General features: G+C 44.0%; 1 protein-coding gene across 1 annotated transcript in view; it reads left to right on the top strand.

Annotated features, from left to right (window-relative positions):
- The window catches only part of DDX31 (DEAD-box helicase 31), a 42,556-nt gene that overhangs the window by 17,616 nt on the left and 5,090 nt on the right, over nt 1-19,850 (top strand). Inside the window, exons 15-19 of the mRNA XM_048965647.1 lie at nt 562-612; nt 2,348-2,487; nt 7,194-7,275; nt 12,782-12,893; nt 16,583-16,763. Coding sequence (XP_048821604.1) covers nt 562-612; nt 2,348-2,487; nt 7,194-7,275; nt 12,782-12,893; nt 16,583-16,763 — 566 coding nt within the window. The remainder of the gene's footprint in view (nt 1-561; nt 613-2,347; nt 2,488-7,193; nt 7,276-12,781; nt 12,894-16,582; nt 16,764-19,850) is intronic.

The following is a 19,850-nucleotide window of genomic DNA, read 5'->3' as shown; positions in this document are numbered from 1 at the left end:
TTAGATGTTGTACTCCAGGCCTAGGATCATTAGGATCTCTAATCACTTGTTTTGTGGCCGTTTTCCTTTTCGTCATTAGTAACCTGGTTTTAGTTCTTAGAGTTGCAAAAGTTTGCTCAGTGGCAGTATTGCCTTCCAGGGTTTTAATTCTGCCTCTCTTGTTGTTTGGGTGGTATATGCCTCAAGTGGGTCTGTTTCATCAATGAAACAGACTGAAGAACCAAAGGTGTCGGTACCATTAAGGTAGTTGACCCTCTGATGTAATGCAAAGGGACTGTTAATTCAACACCACTCTCCTGAAAGAGTTGTTTTTATATTCTCCAAGCTTTGGCCCATGGTAGTGGAATGCTTTTCATTGTGTTAACCTGATAACAGTCTCCCTTATATTTAAAGCTCTTTACTAGTTGTGACCTCCAGCCCATCTCACCCAAAAACAGGCACGTAAAATTCCTATTTGTGCAGCCAGTTGTTCCCCAGCATAATCACTGTCCCGGCAGAGTTCTTAATTTGCTGAGACCTGTGAAGCATTTTCACTTGATAATTTCCTTGTTCATTTTAAAGGACGTCGCAGCACGTGGACTAGACCTGCCTCAAGTCATGTGGATTGTGCAGGTAGGTTTGCTGTGTATGTATGTGTGTGTGTGCATTAAGTGCAGTCCTGCTTAAATGAACTCCCTTTCCAGTCCAGACCCTCATTCTGAAGTTGACTTGTCTTTGTGCTGATGCCTCAGGTGTGGGAGACCCATGTATTTCTGACTGCATCTGTGTATTGGTCTGAGTGCTTCAGGTTGGGCTTTACTGGATTGGAACTGGGTTAGCTGTAAGCATTCAGCTTTCAGTAGAACTGTATAGTCCAGATTTCTCCTTCAAAAACAAACAAAAACCCACACCAACGCTGCATTGCTGTTGACAGAAATATTGTCTTTAAAAAAAAGCCTTGAAACTAAGAGAGATGGATTGAACCTTAAAAATAGCAGCCTGTCACTTCAAAGAGGAATCTGGGGGCATGAAGCATTTCATTTTTTGCAAAAGATCGATAATTAAAAGAAAGTTAGTTGAACTGGGGAAAACTGATTTAGAGATTCTCGTGTATCAAGTGACACGTGGGTAAAAAGAACAGGGCACAAAGCATTGGTGAAACAACCTTTTAATTTCTACCTCATCAGGTAACAAATTTGATTTGAATTTAGTGTTTTTAAAAATGAAAAGATTTTGTAGCAGCTAGCTCGTCAGAGAAGGCTGGGGAAGTAAAGTCTTTAATTCCCAGATCTGTATATTAATATAATTTACCAAAGATATAGTTGCCAGTGTTAGAACGCAGTGCAAATTACCTCGAGCCCTGGGAGACTTCTGTGTGTCCAGAAGGCGAAATCTCAGCTGTCCTGAGAGCTGTGTCCAAGAGCAAGGACCTGCAGGGAGCAATTAGATTGCTCACAGCATCTTACTCACACCTCTAGCCAGTAGAAACTTTGCCAGAGGGCACAGGTATAAACACTAGAGTGGGCTTTGGTTGTTGGTTTTTTTCCAGTTAAACTGCTGAGGGCTCATTTCTGAGCAGTATCTCTGTGCATGTTCATTTTTCTAGGAAAGGAGGGGGAGAAAGAATGGGGGAGGGCTGAAGGGAGGGAAATATGTCACCCTTTATCAGACCTTGCAAATAGCTGGGCATTTTCTCAGTCAAGTAAATGAGAGGCACTGCTCTACTGGGGTTGGGTGGGGGCCTTTAAGCAACATCTCAGTTTGGACTCACAGTCATAGATGGAAAGACAACTGCTACCTGTATCATATGCTGCCCAAAGGACTTAATATCACATCTCTCTTAGGCTTCTTCTATCCAAAAACTACCTATGATTTGCTTTAATCACAACAAAAACATAGCCAAATTTAGATTGGCCATATTTAATTGCATGGCTTTTCTCCTAAATGCAGCACAGGTGGCATCCCACTCTGTATGGGTACTGATGGGCTTTGCTTGGTTAGAGGATTTAGTGAGAATTTATTTTTTGAGATGGAGAAGCAAACAGATTCCTGATGTGCCTGTATAGAAATAAAATGTAAAAGGCAAAGAGAGACACTGAGATGGGGAAAAGTGTCCTATTATCTGAAAGTTGGCCAATGTGTCACATTCACATGTCAAAAAACTGCTGCGGCTGAGGGGGTTGAGTGATGGTTACAGAGATGAGTCCAATGGGCTCTTGATAAACAGACTGATTCCGAGGGAGGTACAGCAGGTGGGTTTTGCTGAGATCCCCTTTGTTTCAGACGAGCAGACCGAGCGTCTCGTTTATAATTAACATGCTGTGTTCTGTTAATTCCTCCCTTCCCTTCTCATGTTCCCTTTTTGAAGTATAACGCTCCAGCTTCACCTGCGGAATACATCCACCGGATCGGGAGGACGGCTCGGATTGGCTGTCACGGGAACAGCCTGCTTGTCCTGGCGCCTTCGGAGGCAGAATATGTCAGCTTGCTGGCTTCTCACAAGATTAAGTGAGTCAGAAACGCGAACAAAAGTTTCAGCTCATCCTTGCTAATTAACCTTCCGTGGCGCTTTCAGCGGGACTGTAGCTTCGTGCAGGTTTTAATAAGAATTTATTAATTCTTGTGATCCAGAACCAGCCCCAGACTGGTAAAAGGAGAGGGGGATGCGTGTGGAAAATCATCTGGCTGGCAGATTGTATGAGTGTGTGTGTGTGTGTGTGTGTGTGTGTGTGGTGAGGGGCACGGAGGAGATGGGAGTCGGAGATCCTTTGCGTTTGGTTGTTATCTCTGTGGCCCTGGGTTCAAGTTGTGGCTATGCGGAGATCACAAGTCAAATGAGCCTGTCAAATGCTAGCTGGCCATCTGCCTGCATAGCACCATATTGTCAGAGATTGTGCTTTCTCTTCAGGAGAGATCCGGCAGAGAAATAGCTGGGGAGCAGTGGGTCGTATCTGGCAGGTAATTGGCCCAGATATGTTGTGTAAGTGCCTTGTGGCAAAAATAGAAGAGGTTTCTGTGAGTGGTCAGTGCCCAGTATGGTCCTGGAAGGCAAAGGGGTGGGGGGGACTCAACAGACCTAAAGTGGGGTGTGTTTCCAGGCTGGCTGAGAATGCTTCTCTCACACCGGCTGTGGCCAGGACTCGGGAACAGGCAATAAGGAGAGCAAAGCCAGGCTGGTGAGGGAGCTGACTGCTCTTTGGGCTGCTACTTGATGGCTGGCATGCTATGATATTTCAGTCCAGGTCTCCTTGCACAGTGGTCCCTTTGTGGGGATAAAAAACCTTCAGTATTGCTAGCAGGGAGCATTACCAGGTCCCAAGCCTCCCCAGCAGGCAACTGGAGATGCGACTGCTCTTGCTTCCTGCATTGCTGTCTCTTTGGCATTTCAGAGCAGCAGCTGAATAGAGTCCCTTTAGTGTTGTTCTAGTGTTGGTGGAGTCCTGTAAACTCATGCACAGATTAGTTCTCTTTTATTTGTTGTGTTTATGTCGGGTGGAGCTGCTTGGAGCCGAATTTGGTTTTGCATCCTTGAAACAAACAAATGTTGGCAGTAAATACGGGCTTATTCTAGGCTGCGAGCCATTTAGTGGTCTAACAAAGAGCCATCCATCATCCCAGGTAACTATCTATTAAGCAGACACCAGCAAGACATGGAGGGCTAAGCTGACAGGGTTTTTTTTCATGTAACAAACAGCACTGACATTTAAAGGTGAAATCCCACATAATTGTGAATTTTTAACTCCAAGTAGAAAGTTGTATTTTTCCACTTTATAATATTTGGGAAGGGTTGGAGGAAGGAGAGGAAAACTTCCTTTTTTTTTTTTTTAATTGTTAATGCTTTTATCCACTTTTGCTGGATTTTTTTAACAAGTTTAAGAAGCAGTGTCACTCACTCACACTGCTAATTATATCTGCTGAGAAGACCTGTTGTTGAGCTAGCCACCGTTCTTCAGCAATCTAGAAGACTGTGCTCAGTGTGTAAGGGAGAGCTTTATGTGAATATTTTTTCTCTGCTTCTCAAATCAGTACGTCCAAACAACTCCAGGGATTGTCTTCTCTTGTTTGTTTTATGTTCGTCATAAAACTTGCTGCCCTGGAGATAAGGGACTGCCGAAAAAAAGGAGTGTGATTTTTCTGCCTTTGACCTCTGTCTTCAGATGGGAGAAAATCAGTGTCTAATTGGCATGGGTGGGCGATTCGGCCTGTTTGCAGTCATGTGTCCTCTGCTCTTCCTACGTAGCAGTGCACGGTGTGAGAAGGGACAGCGGCAAGAAGAGAGAGCTGATGAATTACAGAGAAGATGCAGGAAGGCAGCTCGAAGCTGAAGGCAGCGAGTGCCATCAGCACAAATTGCCGTTACTCTTCATAAACAGAGCATTATGGTGATAATCCTGACAATTTAATTCAGTGCGAGGCTGAAAGACAGCATGTGTTGGGCTGTCACCGATCCTCTTCAGCACTGGTAATTTTTTTTCTTTATCCTGGGTCTTCACAGCTTTTGACCCGGGCTGCACGAGTTACCAGAATTCGTGTCGTTTTTAATTCTTAGCCTTTTGTTTTGTGTTGGTTTCAGCGTGCGCTGTGAATTGTTTTTAATTTTTTTTTTTCCTTTTATAAATGAAATTCCCGCGAGGTTTATTGAAATGTAAATACTTCATAAAATATGTATTTGTGAGAAGACAAAGCACGAGACAGGTCCCTGCCATCTTCAGCTGGTGTAAATGAGTTAGTGCCACACTGATTTACAGGAGGTGAGGATCTGACCCAGAGGTTTTTTTAAACCCCTCCACCCACCCCAGCATGCATGGGAGTAAGTCCAGAAGTGTTGAGAGTCGGAAGTAATGAGAGCAGACGTGGCTTTGTTCCTGGATGAAAATCCACTTCGGAATTAGGGATGACTGCCTTTGAAATTGGAAATCGCTCGCAATTAATTTTCACCAGTACCTGAAGCCTCTCCTTGGCTTCCACTGTGGAAAAGCAGCTTTAGCCGTTGCCAAAACGATCTCACTTTGGCTCTGCTGAGATCAGAAATTCCCAATGGGTCTCAAGGAAGCCGTGTGCCTCTGTAACTTTCTTTTCAGTCTTTGTGTGGCTTGAAGTTGTGGCTCCTCTGTCCAGCTGTGTGTTCATGCATGCTGATGTTTTGTGTGCATTTCCCCATTTTTCTTTTTCTTTTTAAAGGTTAGACTCCAAAACATTCTGTCTCAGCATAACTAACACATTTTCCTCTATAGGGAAGAGGCAAGAAGCAGCAGAAAGTCAGTAAGGTTTACTTTTTTTTCTTTTTTTTTGCTTATGTCTCTTTTAGTTCCTTCAACTGCAATCTAGCAGCGCCTGCCTCGACAGCTATCAGATAATTTCTTTATCTCCTAACGGGAGGCCTAACTAATTTATAAAGGAGGGAGCATCACCGTGAAGGCACGAGTCATTTCTCTCCCTTCTCCACGTTGTGCTCCCCCTCCCCTGCTCCCCTCACATGCTGCTCCCCGCTGAGAACCGAGTTCACATATCTGTTAGGCTGCGAGCTGGCAGTGCGCCGCGAGAGGGGAGGATCGGCGAGGGGGTGACATATCAGACAAATCAATGTCAGAGGTTTGACGTTTTCATTCATAGCTGTGTCAAAGAAACCTTGGGGGGATGGGGAGGTACACTTTTCACTTGCTTAAGCGGTTGCCATTTATGTTTTAATTTACTGTTGCACTTTTCAAAAACAAACAGAAACCCTCAGTTGTCATTTTATGCTCCATTTCCCTTGCTCTCCATCTCTCCCCTAGCCCTCTCTGCATCCCCTGTGGAGGAATTTGTGTACTGAGAATCCCAGCTGCACAGAGATGGGGCTCCTCTCCCATGTAGGATATCTTACGGCCACGTTCGCCCGTGCCTCTGAGGCTGGGTGACTCTGCAGACCATCTCTCTTCCTTTAGTTGCGTTGTGATGATGAGCCAGTGGAGGTTGGAAGTGCAGATTGCAGGAAAAAGGTATTTGTTGCTTTAAGTGGAAAGGACACTGCATCCTGTTGTAATGCAGAACATAGCAAGGAATTATTCATTCCTCCTTACCAGGAGTTTTGAGATCTCTGAGTGAAGAGAAAAGGAAGATCCTTGTTGGTACAATTTGTTTCGGTACTTCGTAGAAAATCATCAGTGCCTGCTTTCAGAAACTGCCTGCATCTGTCTGACCATGTGAGATCTGGGAATCTGAGGAGTGCTGGGCCCCCAAGATTTATCTCTTCCTTACCCTCTAGTAAACCCCAATGAACTCCTTGGCTTCCATGCAGTATTTATTATTTACTCTGGTATAAAAAAGGGAAAGAATCTCTTTTTCTAGAGATGACCTTTGCCCACCGCTGAAATGCAGCGACTGGAAAACTTGGACCCACAAACCTCAACTTTTATTATTCGAGCAATTCCCTTGGAAATGGGGCCCAGTTTGGATGCAGGCATGCTATTAATTGCCTGAAGCTGCACAGCTGTTCCTGTGCTGTGTCACCTGGTGTGTGTGTGCCCCACAAGACAGTGTTAAAGAGGACGAAGGATATCTCATCTCCTTTACATGTGTCTCTGGATGGGACCACTTGCATGCTTTAAAATGAAGCTGGCTCTTAAGAATTCATTGGTATCTAGGCCATAGCAGTAGGCCAGCAGTGTCTTGCAAGCAAGCAGGGCTAGAGAATAAATCATCTGGTTGAAGCAACAGGGAGAATGTGAGGTAGAATGGAAATAAATGCCCAGTGTGAAACATGGCTAGGGATAGCTAACTGAGTTGCCTTTATTTAAAAAAAAAATGTTAAAAAAAAAAAATAAAGTATTTTAAGTCCCTAATGTGCAGGGCTTTGGTTTTATACTTGTGCCGAGGGAGAAAGAGGGTGAGTCCTCAGAATGGAAAAGAAAATCAAACTGTGTGTTTGGTATCAGAACTGGCTTTTGAAGCAGTAAATGAATGTGAGAGTAGGTCCATCAGGAGGAGTATTTCTGGGCTCTGAGTCCAGCAATGGAGAAAGAGGTTGGAGTGACATAAGTGGGGTACGATGTGACTGTGTGGAAGAGAAGAGTTGGCTTCGTAGGAGAAGTTCCTTTTGATCCTGTTGTTTCCCCATAAACACTTTCCTTCTTTGGATGAAGGTTGAGTATCACCTCCTATCTTGGCATCCATTATCAGCCTTTAGTTTCTTATTCAGAATAAATTGCAAGTTTGTTTTGTCTTTGCTGCTTCAGTGTCTCAGAGATAAAGATGGAGAAGGTCTTATCCACCCTGATGAAAGACGATCGCTTCAGGCTGCACAGACCAGGAAGCAAGGTGAGTTTCCTGATTTGGAATTGCTGCCATTTTCTTTTACCAGTTAAACATCATAAATATTCCTCCCTTAGCTTCCGTCTTTGTGGTGTGGTGGTTGGTATATCCATCATGTCAGGCAATGCAAATAATCATAGAATTGCCTTATGTCACAGTTGTCCAATCTTTAACCTGCTGTCCAAAAACCAGTTCTTTCTAACTCTTCAGCAAATATTTTGTAGCAGACAGTAAAGCTTTCTGGCTGCAAAAGTTTTTTTTTTTATTATTATTTTTTGCCCACATTGCTTCTCTTCTGCTTGGCTTTTCTGCACTATAACTGTTGGAGATGGCAAATAACATAAAATCGTTCCGAAGAAATGAGCAAAATGTATTTGGTGATGTGCTGTGTAGGCTTTTTAATTATTACCTGTATTTACTTGGAGCCTGAAACAAATCTTGCTGGGCTGACAGACATCTTTTCATTGATTTCTGCAAACTTTGGGTCTGCCGTCAGTTTGCTAATTCACAGCATTCAGTCATTTGCAACTGATGGCTGGGGTGTTTCTGCATTCTGTGGAATTAAATCCTTGAGGAACTTTCAGTCAAGAATGCTTCAAGCATTTTGCAGAGTGCTTTTTTCTTTCCTCTTGTTGCAGTTTTGCCTGATTGTTCTTTCTGCTTTAACACACGTGAGCCTACAGCCTGTCCAGTGCCTTCTCATTTCCTGCAGATGGCTGTTAAGAACTGTGGTGGTTTTGGTAGATATGCTTTTGGAAGTTGCTGTTTTCCTTAATGCCCTGCATTTCACAGAAAGCCGCATCTGTGGCTGCTATGAGACACAGCTGTACTTCAAGCTCTGAGCTTTTCACTGAAATCACCATACATCCTCTATTTTAGATGTTTGGAACATGCTTATGGCATGGTCTGTCAGCTGGTTCAGCAAATACATAGAAGTGTAGATGTGCTTTGTTAATGCAGGAATTATTTAAAATAGCTTTTTGTGTCCTTTTCTGGCTAGTAAGCCTGGTTAGTAGCAGGACTGATAGAATTTGTATTTCTACCATGCTTTCAAATTGCAACATACTCTGCACATATAAGTGTAAAATAGTCTGACTTAAATACTCTTTTTTTTGCCTTTCTTACTCTTCTCAAAACAAAAACAAAGGAATACACAAACAACAACAAAATGTATTTGGAAAACAGTTGTTATTCTCATTTTTTTTTGCTGGGTGCTGCTGCCTAGCCATGCCCTGTCATGCCAGGTACTGTGCATAAACAGGAGCTGATTCCTTTCACCTGCAGTCAAAAGTAGGATTGAACTTCTCTTTTCCCTCTGCCTTCAAAGTGAATGGTATTTGGCTGTTGACTGCACTGGAGCTGTGATAGATCCACTCTGGCTGTAGGATGGTCTGAATCTACTGTGAGGACTTAAAAATACAGAATTATCAATTTTGATATGACTCAGAATCTTACAGTTCTGAGAGTGAGAAATAGTTGATGGAAAAGAAATCTCTGCGGTTTAATGGGGATGAGATTGCAGTAGGCCTATCAATATCACATGGGCTTCTTGAGGAATTACTTGAAAAATATACTAAATGCAATCAAGGATGTTGAGTTCTATTTTATTACCATCAGAGGCTCTGTAAGAGGTCTAACGCTTTCTCAGCTGTTGCAGGGACACGTTACCAAGTTTTAAGGAAGGTTAATCTCTATTAAATTCCCTAAGTTTGCTGTAAAGGCAGCAGAGTAAGCTGGGAATGCAATGGACGCTGCATAGGACAGAGAGTGAAGGAGGTCTTGTTACGAGGAGCTGAACCTGATCTAGTTGTGATGTTCCCATTCGAGAGAGAGTTAGCTTTGCTTATCAGCTCTCCATGCATTGAGTCATGTATATATTATAGTTGTGCACACAGGAATCTCATTACGATGCTCTTCGGTTCTCATTGCCTCAACTGAAGTCCATTACAAGAACCCCGTTGGAACGTGCATTTTTTGGGCTTCTGTGTGCAGCCAGGGAGCAAGCTGAAGTGCCTGTAAAATGTATATTTTATATTTAGGTGTATAAAATATATATGTGGCTATGTCTGGGTGTGTGAATGTTCACCTGCCTACAAAGAGAATAAATTTGATCTTTCAACTTTTATCGAGGGGGGCAGGGGGACTTGGTGAGTTCTGGAGGAGGTGTGTGGAGGTTAGTAAAAAGTTGTTATTAAAACAAAATCCTTCATTTTGTTTTGAAGTATAATGGAAGCAGGAGATGTTATAGCCAGGGTTTGGGGCTGGTTTTTTTTTTTTTTTTCCTTCCTGCTTTAAGAAAGAGAATTTCTCCACCTCAGCCTGGTTTTATTGAGTTTCTGTCCTTTCCACCATTAACAAACCTCCTAATGAAGTGAGAGGCTTTCAGTTCTTACCCTCACCTCCCAAACCTGAAAGCTTCAGTCTTTATAATCACAAGTTTCTTCTGAAAGTGGTAAGTGTGCCTTTTCCAAGCGTAGCTGTGGGGAGGTTCCCCAGTGTCCTGAGCTGGTTAAGTCACGTTATGGCCAGGCCTTTTTCTTCTTAGAGATGATAGATGCTGTTATTGATCGCAGGTTATGCTAGTGGTTAGGGATCTGCCAGAATAGGTTCATTCCAAGCAAATACAGGCTAGAAAATGCTCTTCTATCCCACTAGTTCTCCATAATGACAATCATGCTTATTACTTAAAGGATGTAACAAATTCATCTATGTGGAGACTAGATCAAGCAAACCTCTGGAGTTGGCTTTTATCTTCTGGGCCTTGAAAAAGCTGTAAGGGTCTCAAATTAATTGTCCTGCTTGCCTGAACCTGGGCACAAGCAGGATTAAAGCTTGTAGAGCATAGGGCTTGGTTTCCAGTACACTTCCAGTAGCACTGCTCTGTTTGATCTGCCCAGACACTCGCATGGTGCACTGGTTTTATTTTCAGTTTGGCTCTGAGACAGTTTTAAATTTAGATTTTCGGGGTTTTTTTAAATTATTTTTTAAGATGATCCTCTCTGGAAGGCAGGAATCAAACACAGATATTTTTTTTTCATGCCCATTAGGGGGCAATTTTAAAATGAGATCTGTCTCAAGGGGCTGGAGGGGATAAAAGACAAGGTGGAGATGGGAGGAGGGGAGAAGCTGTTTTGTGAGTACATTATGTTTCCTGCCATTTGCTTTTTTCATTTATTTCTCTTGGACTGACCTCACACTTTGGAAATTATGCACCTAGTTCTTTATCCCTCATTTTTGTCTTACTTTTTTTTTCCCCCAGCACCAGGAAGAAGAGATGCCTCATTTTGAAACCTAAAGGGGGGAATAAGAAAAGTCCTTTGTAATATATTGCCATATTATCACTAAATCCCCTGACAGTTGTGACACAGAAGCAAGTCACCTGTCACTTAAGCTTGAGGTCTCTTTAATTTTCTCCTGGAATTCGCACCAGGCTGTCTTTAATTTGAGGCCTTTATTGGAATTCTGAAACCTTTCTGCCTCCCCGGTGCTCAGATCTATTCTGAGTGCTGTTACAGAATGTATACAATAACCAACAGAGGGATTCAGAAGGGGCTGAAGCACTGTTTATTTAACACTCTGGAGGGATTTTCGTGCTTATTCGGTCCAGGCTACCCGGCTTTCAATATCGCTTTGACAACCGTTATGCCCTTCTCATTAATTTTAAACAGTTAAAACACAGGAAAAAGAGAAAAAGTTTTCATTATTAAAGTGCTTTACTTTTTAATAACAGAGGATTCTGTCCGCCAGGGGAAAGGGCAAACCTCACTAATTTCACATTCATATTAAAAAACGCTGGGAAGGTGACACTTTGTGCTGCCAGGAGGCTTAACAAAAGAAAAGTGATGGGGGCTAGGAGGAGCGGGCGGGTGGGAGAAAGTTTTATGTTTCACGTCAGTGGAAACTTGTTAGTCACAATGACGAGTGTCCACTTGGAGAAGGCAGCACCACTTGTAGTTTATTAAACCCTTACAGAGGCCCCTCGACTGGAAACTGTCTCAGCTGATTAATAGGAGTGTGTTAAGTCGAACCAGAAGATGACGACGAAGCAGTCTGTATTGGCCATCTCTGCGGTGCACTGGGAGATGGAGAGCAGAGACTGGCAAACTGGGAGCCTCTTACAAGGCCTTAAAACACCAGCGTTGATTTTGCTGGAGGTACAGGTAGTTCAGGCAGGGGGAGAGCAGGAATTCTGTTCCCTGTATGTGTTTGTTTCACTGGAGGATGATGCAGTGGCTGGGAGCAGTGGGATCTCAAGTTCCAAGGAAGGCACTGTGCAGGGACTTTGAACTGCACTTGGGGTCTTTCTGCGGGTGGGTTTTCTGTTAGGATACAGAGCAACAGATCTGGGTCAGCAGAGCTTTTTGCATCGGGTGTCAGCAGCACTGCCTGGCTTCCACAGTCCTCAGGGTTCCCAGTCAGCGCGACGTGGCACCTCTGGACTGGCAGCAGGGCAGAGGGAAGTGAGGGTTTGAGCAGCATTAGATATGCTGGGGAGGAAGATGAGGGGTTGACCAGCATCAAATTACTGTGTTGGCTCATGTGCTCCAGCTTGGATGCTGGTTCCTGTTTGAGTAGCTTTTGAGAGTTGTGGTCCTTTCTTGAGGGAGGTTTGTATCCATGGATGCTTGACTTTGCACTTTGCTGTCAACTTGCCATCGAAAATGTTTTCTTCTGGTCCCCATTTCCTCTGCCTTGGTAGCTTAGAAATAGAGCTAACCTCTTTCCTCCTCCTAGTAATGGCTCGTTCCCTGCAGTGTTTGCTCTCCATTTCCTGAACCAAATCCTACAGTCCAATGATGGGAAACCTTGAGCACATTCCAGATTGCCTTTTTGGTTTAAGGAAGTTTCTTCTGCCACACATTTGGTGCACAGGACTTATCTTACCCTAGAGGAATTGTGTGATAACGATTAGTTACATATGCCTTGTTGACAATGAGGAAACTTCATGTAGCCATCAGTAATGAGAAGTTCATTGTAGCTAGGTTTGTTCTCAGGTGCTGAATTTGGTCCAATCAGGCATGGACATGAATGTAGATCTCTTGTCCTGTGCATGCTAAGAAGGGGCCAGGTGCTGTGGGGGGCTACTCAGGAGAGCTTGAAACATCAATCTGAAAGTCCTAAGAAAAAAAGCTCAAGTCTGGTGAGGCTGGCATGGAGCCTGTGGAGAGTTACTCCAAATAACGGCAGGGGAAATGAGCAGTGGTATCTGGCCTGTTGAATCAGAGGAGAAAAAAAGAAAAAGAAAAAAAAAAAGAGGGGAAAAAGAAACGTGAAAGATGTTAGAAAACACAAAATTAAAACTGATTTGCTCTCCTCACCATGGAGTGCTTACTGGCTGCTTTGACTTTAACGTCTTTATCTATAATTTTTTTTTTCCTCTAGTAATATTGAGAGGATTACCTTTGTTGGCCCCTGGGTGGTTACTGTGTGATTTTACTGTTATTAAATCTATTGTAAACTGCTTCATTATTCCTGACTCAAATTCTCTCTTTCCTCTAATCCTCCCTTGTAGAAATCCTATGGTGTGGATCCTCAGGAAGTCCGGGAGCGGGCCACGGTCCTGCAGACAAAATTTGAGAATTATGTTCACTCCAGTGAGGGGACCATCCAGTGGGCCAAAAAAGGTCGGTGCATTTCTTCTCCATTATTCCATTCTAGGAGTGGGGCTCGTAAGCTCCTATGGTTTGCTTCAGGATTGGAAGAAACCTTTTTGGGTCCGTTGGGCCCTGCAGGGGGTTGGGATGGACCCAGAAGGCTTTGTGATGATATTACATGTTAATTTCTCGCATTCCCATATTAAGTGCAAATGAGGTTTAGTCTTGGCTTTCAGCAGGATTCACATCTGAGGGCTCTGACCCAATCACTTGAGCGAACAGAGAGTGTGTTGCTCTGGGAAGGTCAGCCTGTGCAATACCTGCTTGGTGCTTTCAGTTTTGCACCGTGGATGTTTGAAAGCTGTATGGCAGGATGTCTTAGGAGCAGCTCTCAGGCTGGTTGTTGCTGTGTGGGATGGGAGAAAAATGGGAGATCACAACTGCATGCAAAAGCAAGCAGGAAGTAGAAAAAAACCAGGGTGGATTTAATAATAATTGTACCTAGGAATAAACCTGCAGACTATGTATCCATCTTTGCCTGGTCAGATATGCAGCTGCTGTGACTGTGCAGCCCCAGAAGCTTTTTCCTTCTGCTTCTCTAAAAAAAAAACAAGTGAGGTGGATTTGGGGAAGAAGATGGGAAACTTGACAGAGATGTGGTGGGAACTGTACTGCATATACAACAAAAGTCACATGCTAAGTGGTCCAGAAACAAGGGGGGAAGTTGGCCTTTGAGCTGTACGATGTTGTCATGTAACAGAGCACGAGGAGGCTGTTCTCCACGTAGAATTTACATTCAGCATTACAATTGTATGAAATCAAGAGATGTGATTGGACCTGTTAAAGAGGTCAAAGGGGATGTTTTTTCTGAATGTTAGCAAAACTTTTTTGATTGCACTCAGAAAACCTCTGTAGGCTGTTTATCCAGCATATGTCACTGCAGGTAATCACACACACACACATTCCATATGCACTTGTTGCTGACCTCAACCCCAAGCTTTTCCTATTTTCCTCTTTTCCTCTTTTCCTATTCCACTATCTACATATGCAAATTTTCCACTGCTGAGTGGCTTCCATAAACCCCCTCTTCCTCCTCTCTGCGCCAGGCATCATGAATAATTAACATGGCAGCTGGCTTTTGCTTTCATGGCAGACAATCAATTGGAAACTGTGCCAGAGATGCATTTGTTTCTCTCTTTTTCTCTTTTTCCCCATTTTCTGACCCAGTCAATGTTAATAAGCAGTGTTTTGATTGCAGCTTGCTTTCAGAAGGCGAGTGGCTCCCTGCCCGCTCATCCCTTCTGCCCTTCAGATCCATATTTTTCTAACTCAGATAGTTCAGAGAAAGTGCTGCCCTTCAAACTTGATTGACTGACCAGCAGTGCGATAGCATGGGAGGAGAGCTGTGGCTGAGCCCTGCTTTCTGAAGGACAAACTTCATGGAGTGTGGAGCCCTTTTTGGAAAGCTGAGGTCTTACGTGGTGAGAGGTGTGCTGCTCTGAAGCTGCAGTGACAGGCAGAGCTCATTCTTCGGAACCTTCATGCTGCTGTGGTTACAGGAAGGTAGGGAAGCAAACCACTGTTTGTGGTTGGTAGTTGAGCAGCTGCTCTCACCCTCTCTGTCCTCAGCACTGCTATGTGCAGAGGCACAGCAGCGTTACAGGAACCCACTGCTGTGGCACAAAGCCTGTGTTGGTGGTGGTTTTGATGCGTTCTTCCTTCCTATTCCCACATGCTCTGAACAGTGGCAAAATGTCCCCACCAGCATATCCAGCCATTATCCACAAACCTATCTGACCTCCACCCTGTGTAGTTCTTTGGTTTTTCCCTTTGTCTTTCCACAACTACAATTCCATTGAAAAAGAGAGAGGAAATCCTAAATCCATTCTAATATATCAGTGCAAATCTGAAATCTCCCCAGACCAGCATGCATCTCCTAGGGCTGCTGTTGGGTCTTCATTTAAATCTCATGGGTGCTGTGATGAACGTTAGCAGCTCTGAGCTCCCCAGAGGTAAAACAGTTACATGAGCTGAGCTTTCACCCTGCTGATGTGGCAGGGCTGCTAGTTCAGATTTGGATTAGTCTCTCTTTCACATGCTCTGAGTCAGCGCTGGGGCTGGCAGTTTTCTGGCTGGACTTTGGGAAGTGAGGGGCCTTTGGCACTTTGATTCTCAAATGGTGATCTGGGGAATGAGTACCAGCAGCCTTTGCCATCTGAAGAACTGTGGGAGATGAGCTCAGCCTTCATAATAACAGGATCTTTAGTATCAACCATTTCAAATGCTGAAAGAAAGACAGCTATATTAACTCCAGTGGGACTGGATTCAGTGCGGGAGAGAGCTCATGTTGTTCCTTTTGAGGAGTTGCACCCTCTCACAGCAGGTGAATTCGACCAATAACTTTGTGAAAAAAGCAGCAGCAGAACAGGTTTGTTGAGAGCATGTGAGCTGGTTTATAAGCCCTCCGAGGGATGGCCTTCAGATGAGACAGTGAGACTCGGTGTTTGGAATTTAACATTCTCTTTTTGGGAAAATACAGGTCTCTTGATGTTCAGATGCCTCTAAAACAGTAACGTTGTGAAATTGGGAAGAAGGTGCAAAAAAACTCAATCTTTTCTTCTCATCGATTGGGAAAAGGAGTTCGCTTTGCTCAGTAAACAGAGCTTTGATGGATTCCCTGGGTCCTTCCAGGAGCTGATCTGCTAAAATGACATTTTTATTACTGTTCATAAACTCCAATCTCCTGCTGCTGCCAAGAGATTAGACATAAGCTGTGGGCAAACTTGCTGGTCCGGTGGCTCAACAGGCAAGGGCAGGAGAGGTTAGAGTTTAGAGCTTGCTGCTGTCAGGGGCTGAGAGGGAGAGAGAAATGAAGGTGTTGGTTGGGGTGAGGGCTGAGGGGAGGCACAGGAGGTTTAGAAGCAGAGGAGCAGTCGGGGGATTGTGGGGAGGCGTTTTCTGAGCTGTAGAGTTTCCTTACTGAAAGTCCTTGTATTCCCTGTAGCAAAGAGGACAACCTGGGTATAATGTTACAGGTACATTGAAGAGCAGTGCTGGTGTTCATATTAGTGGATGATTGTCTTTGGAGCAATGAGCCCTGAGGGAAGGGCATTACAGGAATATAAAGATGTGAAAGAGAAAATTCGTACGCTATCCTATTATTTTTCCCTTCTGAGAAGGTGAGCTCTGTTCTCAGAGCGATGATGAGTCAGGAAATCCATCTGGTTCTCATATATTTATAAGGGACTATCTAGTAACTGGTGAAAAATGCATGGACTGCTGGGATTGTAATATCGGAGGAGCCTTCCTGTGCCACTTCCATGCTTCCATTTCCCTTTCTTCATCCCTCTATTCCCTGTTTCCCCCTTTCTGCTACCTTTTGATGTCAGCAACTCTTCATATGAGATGTGCTGCAGACGTTGCCCTCTGTGGCAGAAGGGGCATCCTTACAAGAGGCAAACCTAATGCAACTTAATGTAGTGTTGTTTCAGTTCCTAACCCTTCTTCACCACCTTTCTTCTCCTTATGGGATTGTACCAGTGCTATATACAACCTTCACAGATTTTTAACATACCAACCTTATTCACCAGCTGCTGACCAGAAGGTGTCCCAAAGGACAAGACCAATGTCCTTTCAGCTGGAACAGCTGAATCTTTAAGTATATATATATAAAGATGCAGTAGCAAACAGAATTCACTTGTTTTTTTTTCTCTCCCCAGCACTGCAGTCTTTTCTTTGTGCCTACACTGCCTATCCCAGAAGCCTCAAGCACATCTTCCACATCAGATCTATCCACCTGGGTCATGTGGCCAAGAGCTTTGGCCTGAGAGATGCTCCCCAGAACCTGACTACTCTTCCAACTGCGAACTCAAAGAAGAAAACCAAACTAAAAGCAAAAAGGTAGGCCAGCTTGATGTTCTCAAGCCAAGGGATGCCATGTGCCAACCCAGGGTATGCATTGCTCCCTGAAGTTCTTGTGGTTGCTCCAGGAGTTCATATGTGATTGCCGAGAGGCTAAATCATGCTGAGCCATTGGCTTAGGTTGTGCTCTGAGCTATTGCTTAATTCTCTGTTTTTCCCCAACAGCTGTAGAATGCCTAAAAATTATGTGTATTAAACCAGCTTGGTTAAACATTTGAATGTGAATTTAGTTTAAAAAAAAAATAATAATAATAAATAGCTCACTTTGTAGTTTTGCTTCTGATAAAGATGGTCTTTTCTGGAAGGAAGGCATTAAGTGTGGAGCAGTGCCTCCATGGACTCGCCTGGGTTTTGCTGCACCTTTTCTGTTTTTTTAATGCTTGAAACACAAGCAGAAGCAGCCTAACTTTTATTTATTTATACTTAACTCCAGAACTACTTTGAAGGATCAGGAAGGGCACAGGCACTGTTCCAGAGCGAAGCATGAGATTTCCCATATATTGGAGTGGTTCTGTGCCTTGCACAGGCCGTGGTTGTGACAGAGCTCCAGCAGCTGTCCTGTTGGAGCCAAACATTTCTGCAGTAGAAGCTGCCAGGGTTTTCCATTCACATCCTCGTTTCCAATCACACGGTCCTACACAGATCTGTGATTCCTGGCTTGGGAGCAACTGCAGTAGCATCTCTGCCCTCATCCCTGACTAGGGAAAGTCTCTCAGACAAAGCTGTGTGCATAATTGCTTGCTGTTGGTATATGGAGCGATAAAGGCATCAAGGAAACTGCGGAGTAATGAGTATTTTCCCTTCTCAAGTTTGACCGTTCTCCTTATTGTAGTCCAAGGCAGTGTGAGTGGTGATTTATCTCACAATACACTTCTTCCTTCCTGGCCTTGACAAATACCAGTCATTCTCCCCTGTCTTACATCTGTTCCAGTCTCCTAGGTGTGCCTTTCCTGCATCAGGAATCTGAGATTCCCTGTCAAACCTGGAGGAGAAAAGCCCCAGGTGGTCTCCTCTCCCTGAGATGGAGCTGAAAATGCTCGGTACCTCCCACCCTAGGTGCTTTGAGGTGGTTCCACGAGACAAATAGTCCTCCCTTCTGAGATCATAACATTAAGCTCTTGCAGTCTTCCCCAACACGACAGCGGACTGCAGACTTCTGGCTTGCCTGTAAAATCACTGCAATAATTCAAAGGAAGAAAAATCTTTCTTTTCCTGGTATCAGTTGTGACTCCTTCCATGTAATTGCTGCTGCAAACCCCATTAGCCATGCAATTAAAGCACTAATCCACTTAATTGTTCCTAGGCTGGTGACATCTCTTGCACATGTATGTATTTTGGAGGGGGGAGGAAAAACAAAAAAAAAAGGAAGAAAGAATGGGGAAAGGATTTTAAAATAGAAAGTCGGAGACAGCATTGTCCTGCTTTGAGAAGCCACCAGGGACAGAGCACCGATCTGCCTCCTGCTTCAGCTGACCCTCACCAGCAGATGGGCAACAGGATGGGAATGCCCCTGTGAGGGGGGATTTAACGGAGCTTTATTTCAGGAAGAATAGCCTGATTAGCTGATAAAGAGCATGTAAGATGGTATGGGGTGGGCTTTGATGTCTTGCTGGCCCAGCAGGGTGTCGAGCTATGACTGACAGTAGCGTGTCACAGGATTACTTGGCCTGCAACAATGCCTCTCTGTGTTCCTATGATGTTGCTATTCTGTTAGAGCTACTTTTTCCCTTGTTACGCACCTCTTCTAGACAGCATTCCTCCTCCCCAAGTCTTCATCCTATTATAGTACAGACAAGCTCAAGATACAGTAGGTAGTTCAGGCACAGGATGCGTGGGGTTGGGGGATGTGGAGGCGTTGGAACAAATGGTCAGAGTGATTTGAAAGCTCATTTGCACATGGGTCATGCAATTGCAGCTCAAGGCAAGTGGACAGACTTTGCACGGGTTTGTCACTGCTCAAGCTCCAGGACACCTGAGAACATCTGGGAGGCTAAAATGCTGCAAAAATACTCTACTGTCATACAACTGTTATTGCCTGTGAAACTTAGTTCTAATTAACTTTGGTTTTAAAAAAAAAAGGTATATTAGTATTTAAGGGACAGCTTAGAAAAAAGGTGAATACAGATTCAAATTCAGTATCTGCTAACGTAAATCCAAGATAGCTGTGTTCATTTGCAGAGGATTGCTTCCGAGTTCACACTGCCATAGCAGAGAGCAGAATTTAGACTGCCATAAATGGTTTTTAATTGTAATGTGTGGGGCTTGAAATGATAGCACTGTAGGCACGGGGCAATCTTTTTAATTGTATTTCTCACGTGGTACCGTGAGTGTTGGTTGTATTACACATTGTCTCCAAACATTTGATACTTGTTTTAATCAGTCTGCTCACTAAGGCCTCATCTCTCAGCACCTGCCCAGAGAAGAAAGAACAGTTGAAAGTAAAGGCAATCACTAAATGTTTCCTTAAGAGGACAAAGAAAAGTTGTCCTCGTTTCTTTTGAAGTCTCCTTTTGCGCTTAGTGCCTCCTTAGGGAGCCTGGCTGGGGAAGGTGGGACAGGAAGATGTGGCAGCCAGGTGTGTGATGGTTCAGTGCTGGAATGTGGAAGCAGCCCTCTCATGAACAAGGGTAGAAAACTTCCATGGGTTTTTTTTTCTTAATCTTTTTGTGCAAAACTGTCCCCTTAGCCATAGCAGGCTTTGGAAAACCCAGTCTGAGGATGGCAAAATCACCTGCTTGTGAATTCTTTGGAAGTTGGAATGCTGTATTTATGTAAGCCACATAAACCAGATACTGTATATTGAGTTACAGTACATCAGCTTAGTAAGTGCCTGGGCTCGTGCTTTTACTGAAGGGTAGATGCAAGGAAGCTGATCCCACTTCCATTGAGGGATTAACTGTCTTTCACTCACTGCAGAGAAGCAGCTTGCACAGGAAGCAGCTGACGTGCCCAATAGACATGTCTTTTGACTCCTTCACAATGCAGATGCTGAGGACCTATTGCCATTCCCCCAAGCCTCCCTGTGCTGCTCGGCGTTTTGCACTGTGAATCAGCAGGATTTTATGG

The sequence above is a fragment of the Lagopus muta genome, chromosome 19 (assembly GCF_023343835.1).
Source record: "Lagopus muta isolate bLagMut1 chromosome 19, bLagMut1 primary, whole genome shotgun sequence".
NCBI classification, from domain to species: domain Eukaryota; kingdom Metazoa; phylum Chordata; class Aves; order Galliformes; family Phasianidae; genus Lagopus; species Lagopus muta.
Note: the sequence above shows the minus strand (reverse complement) of the source record. Positions and strands in the feature narration are given on the sequence as shown.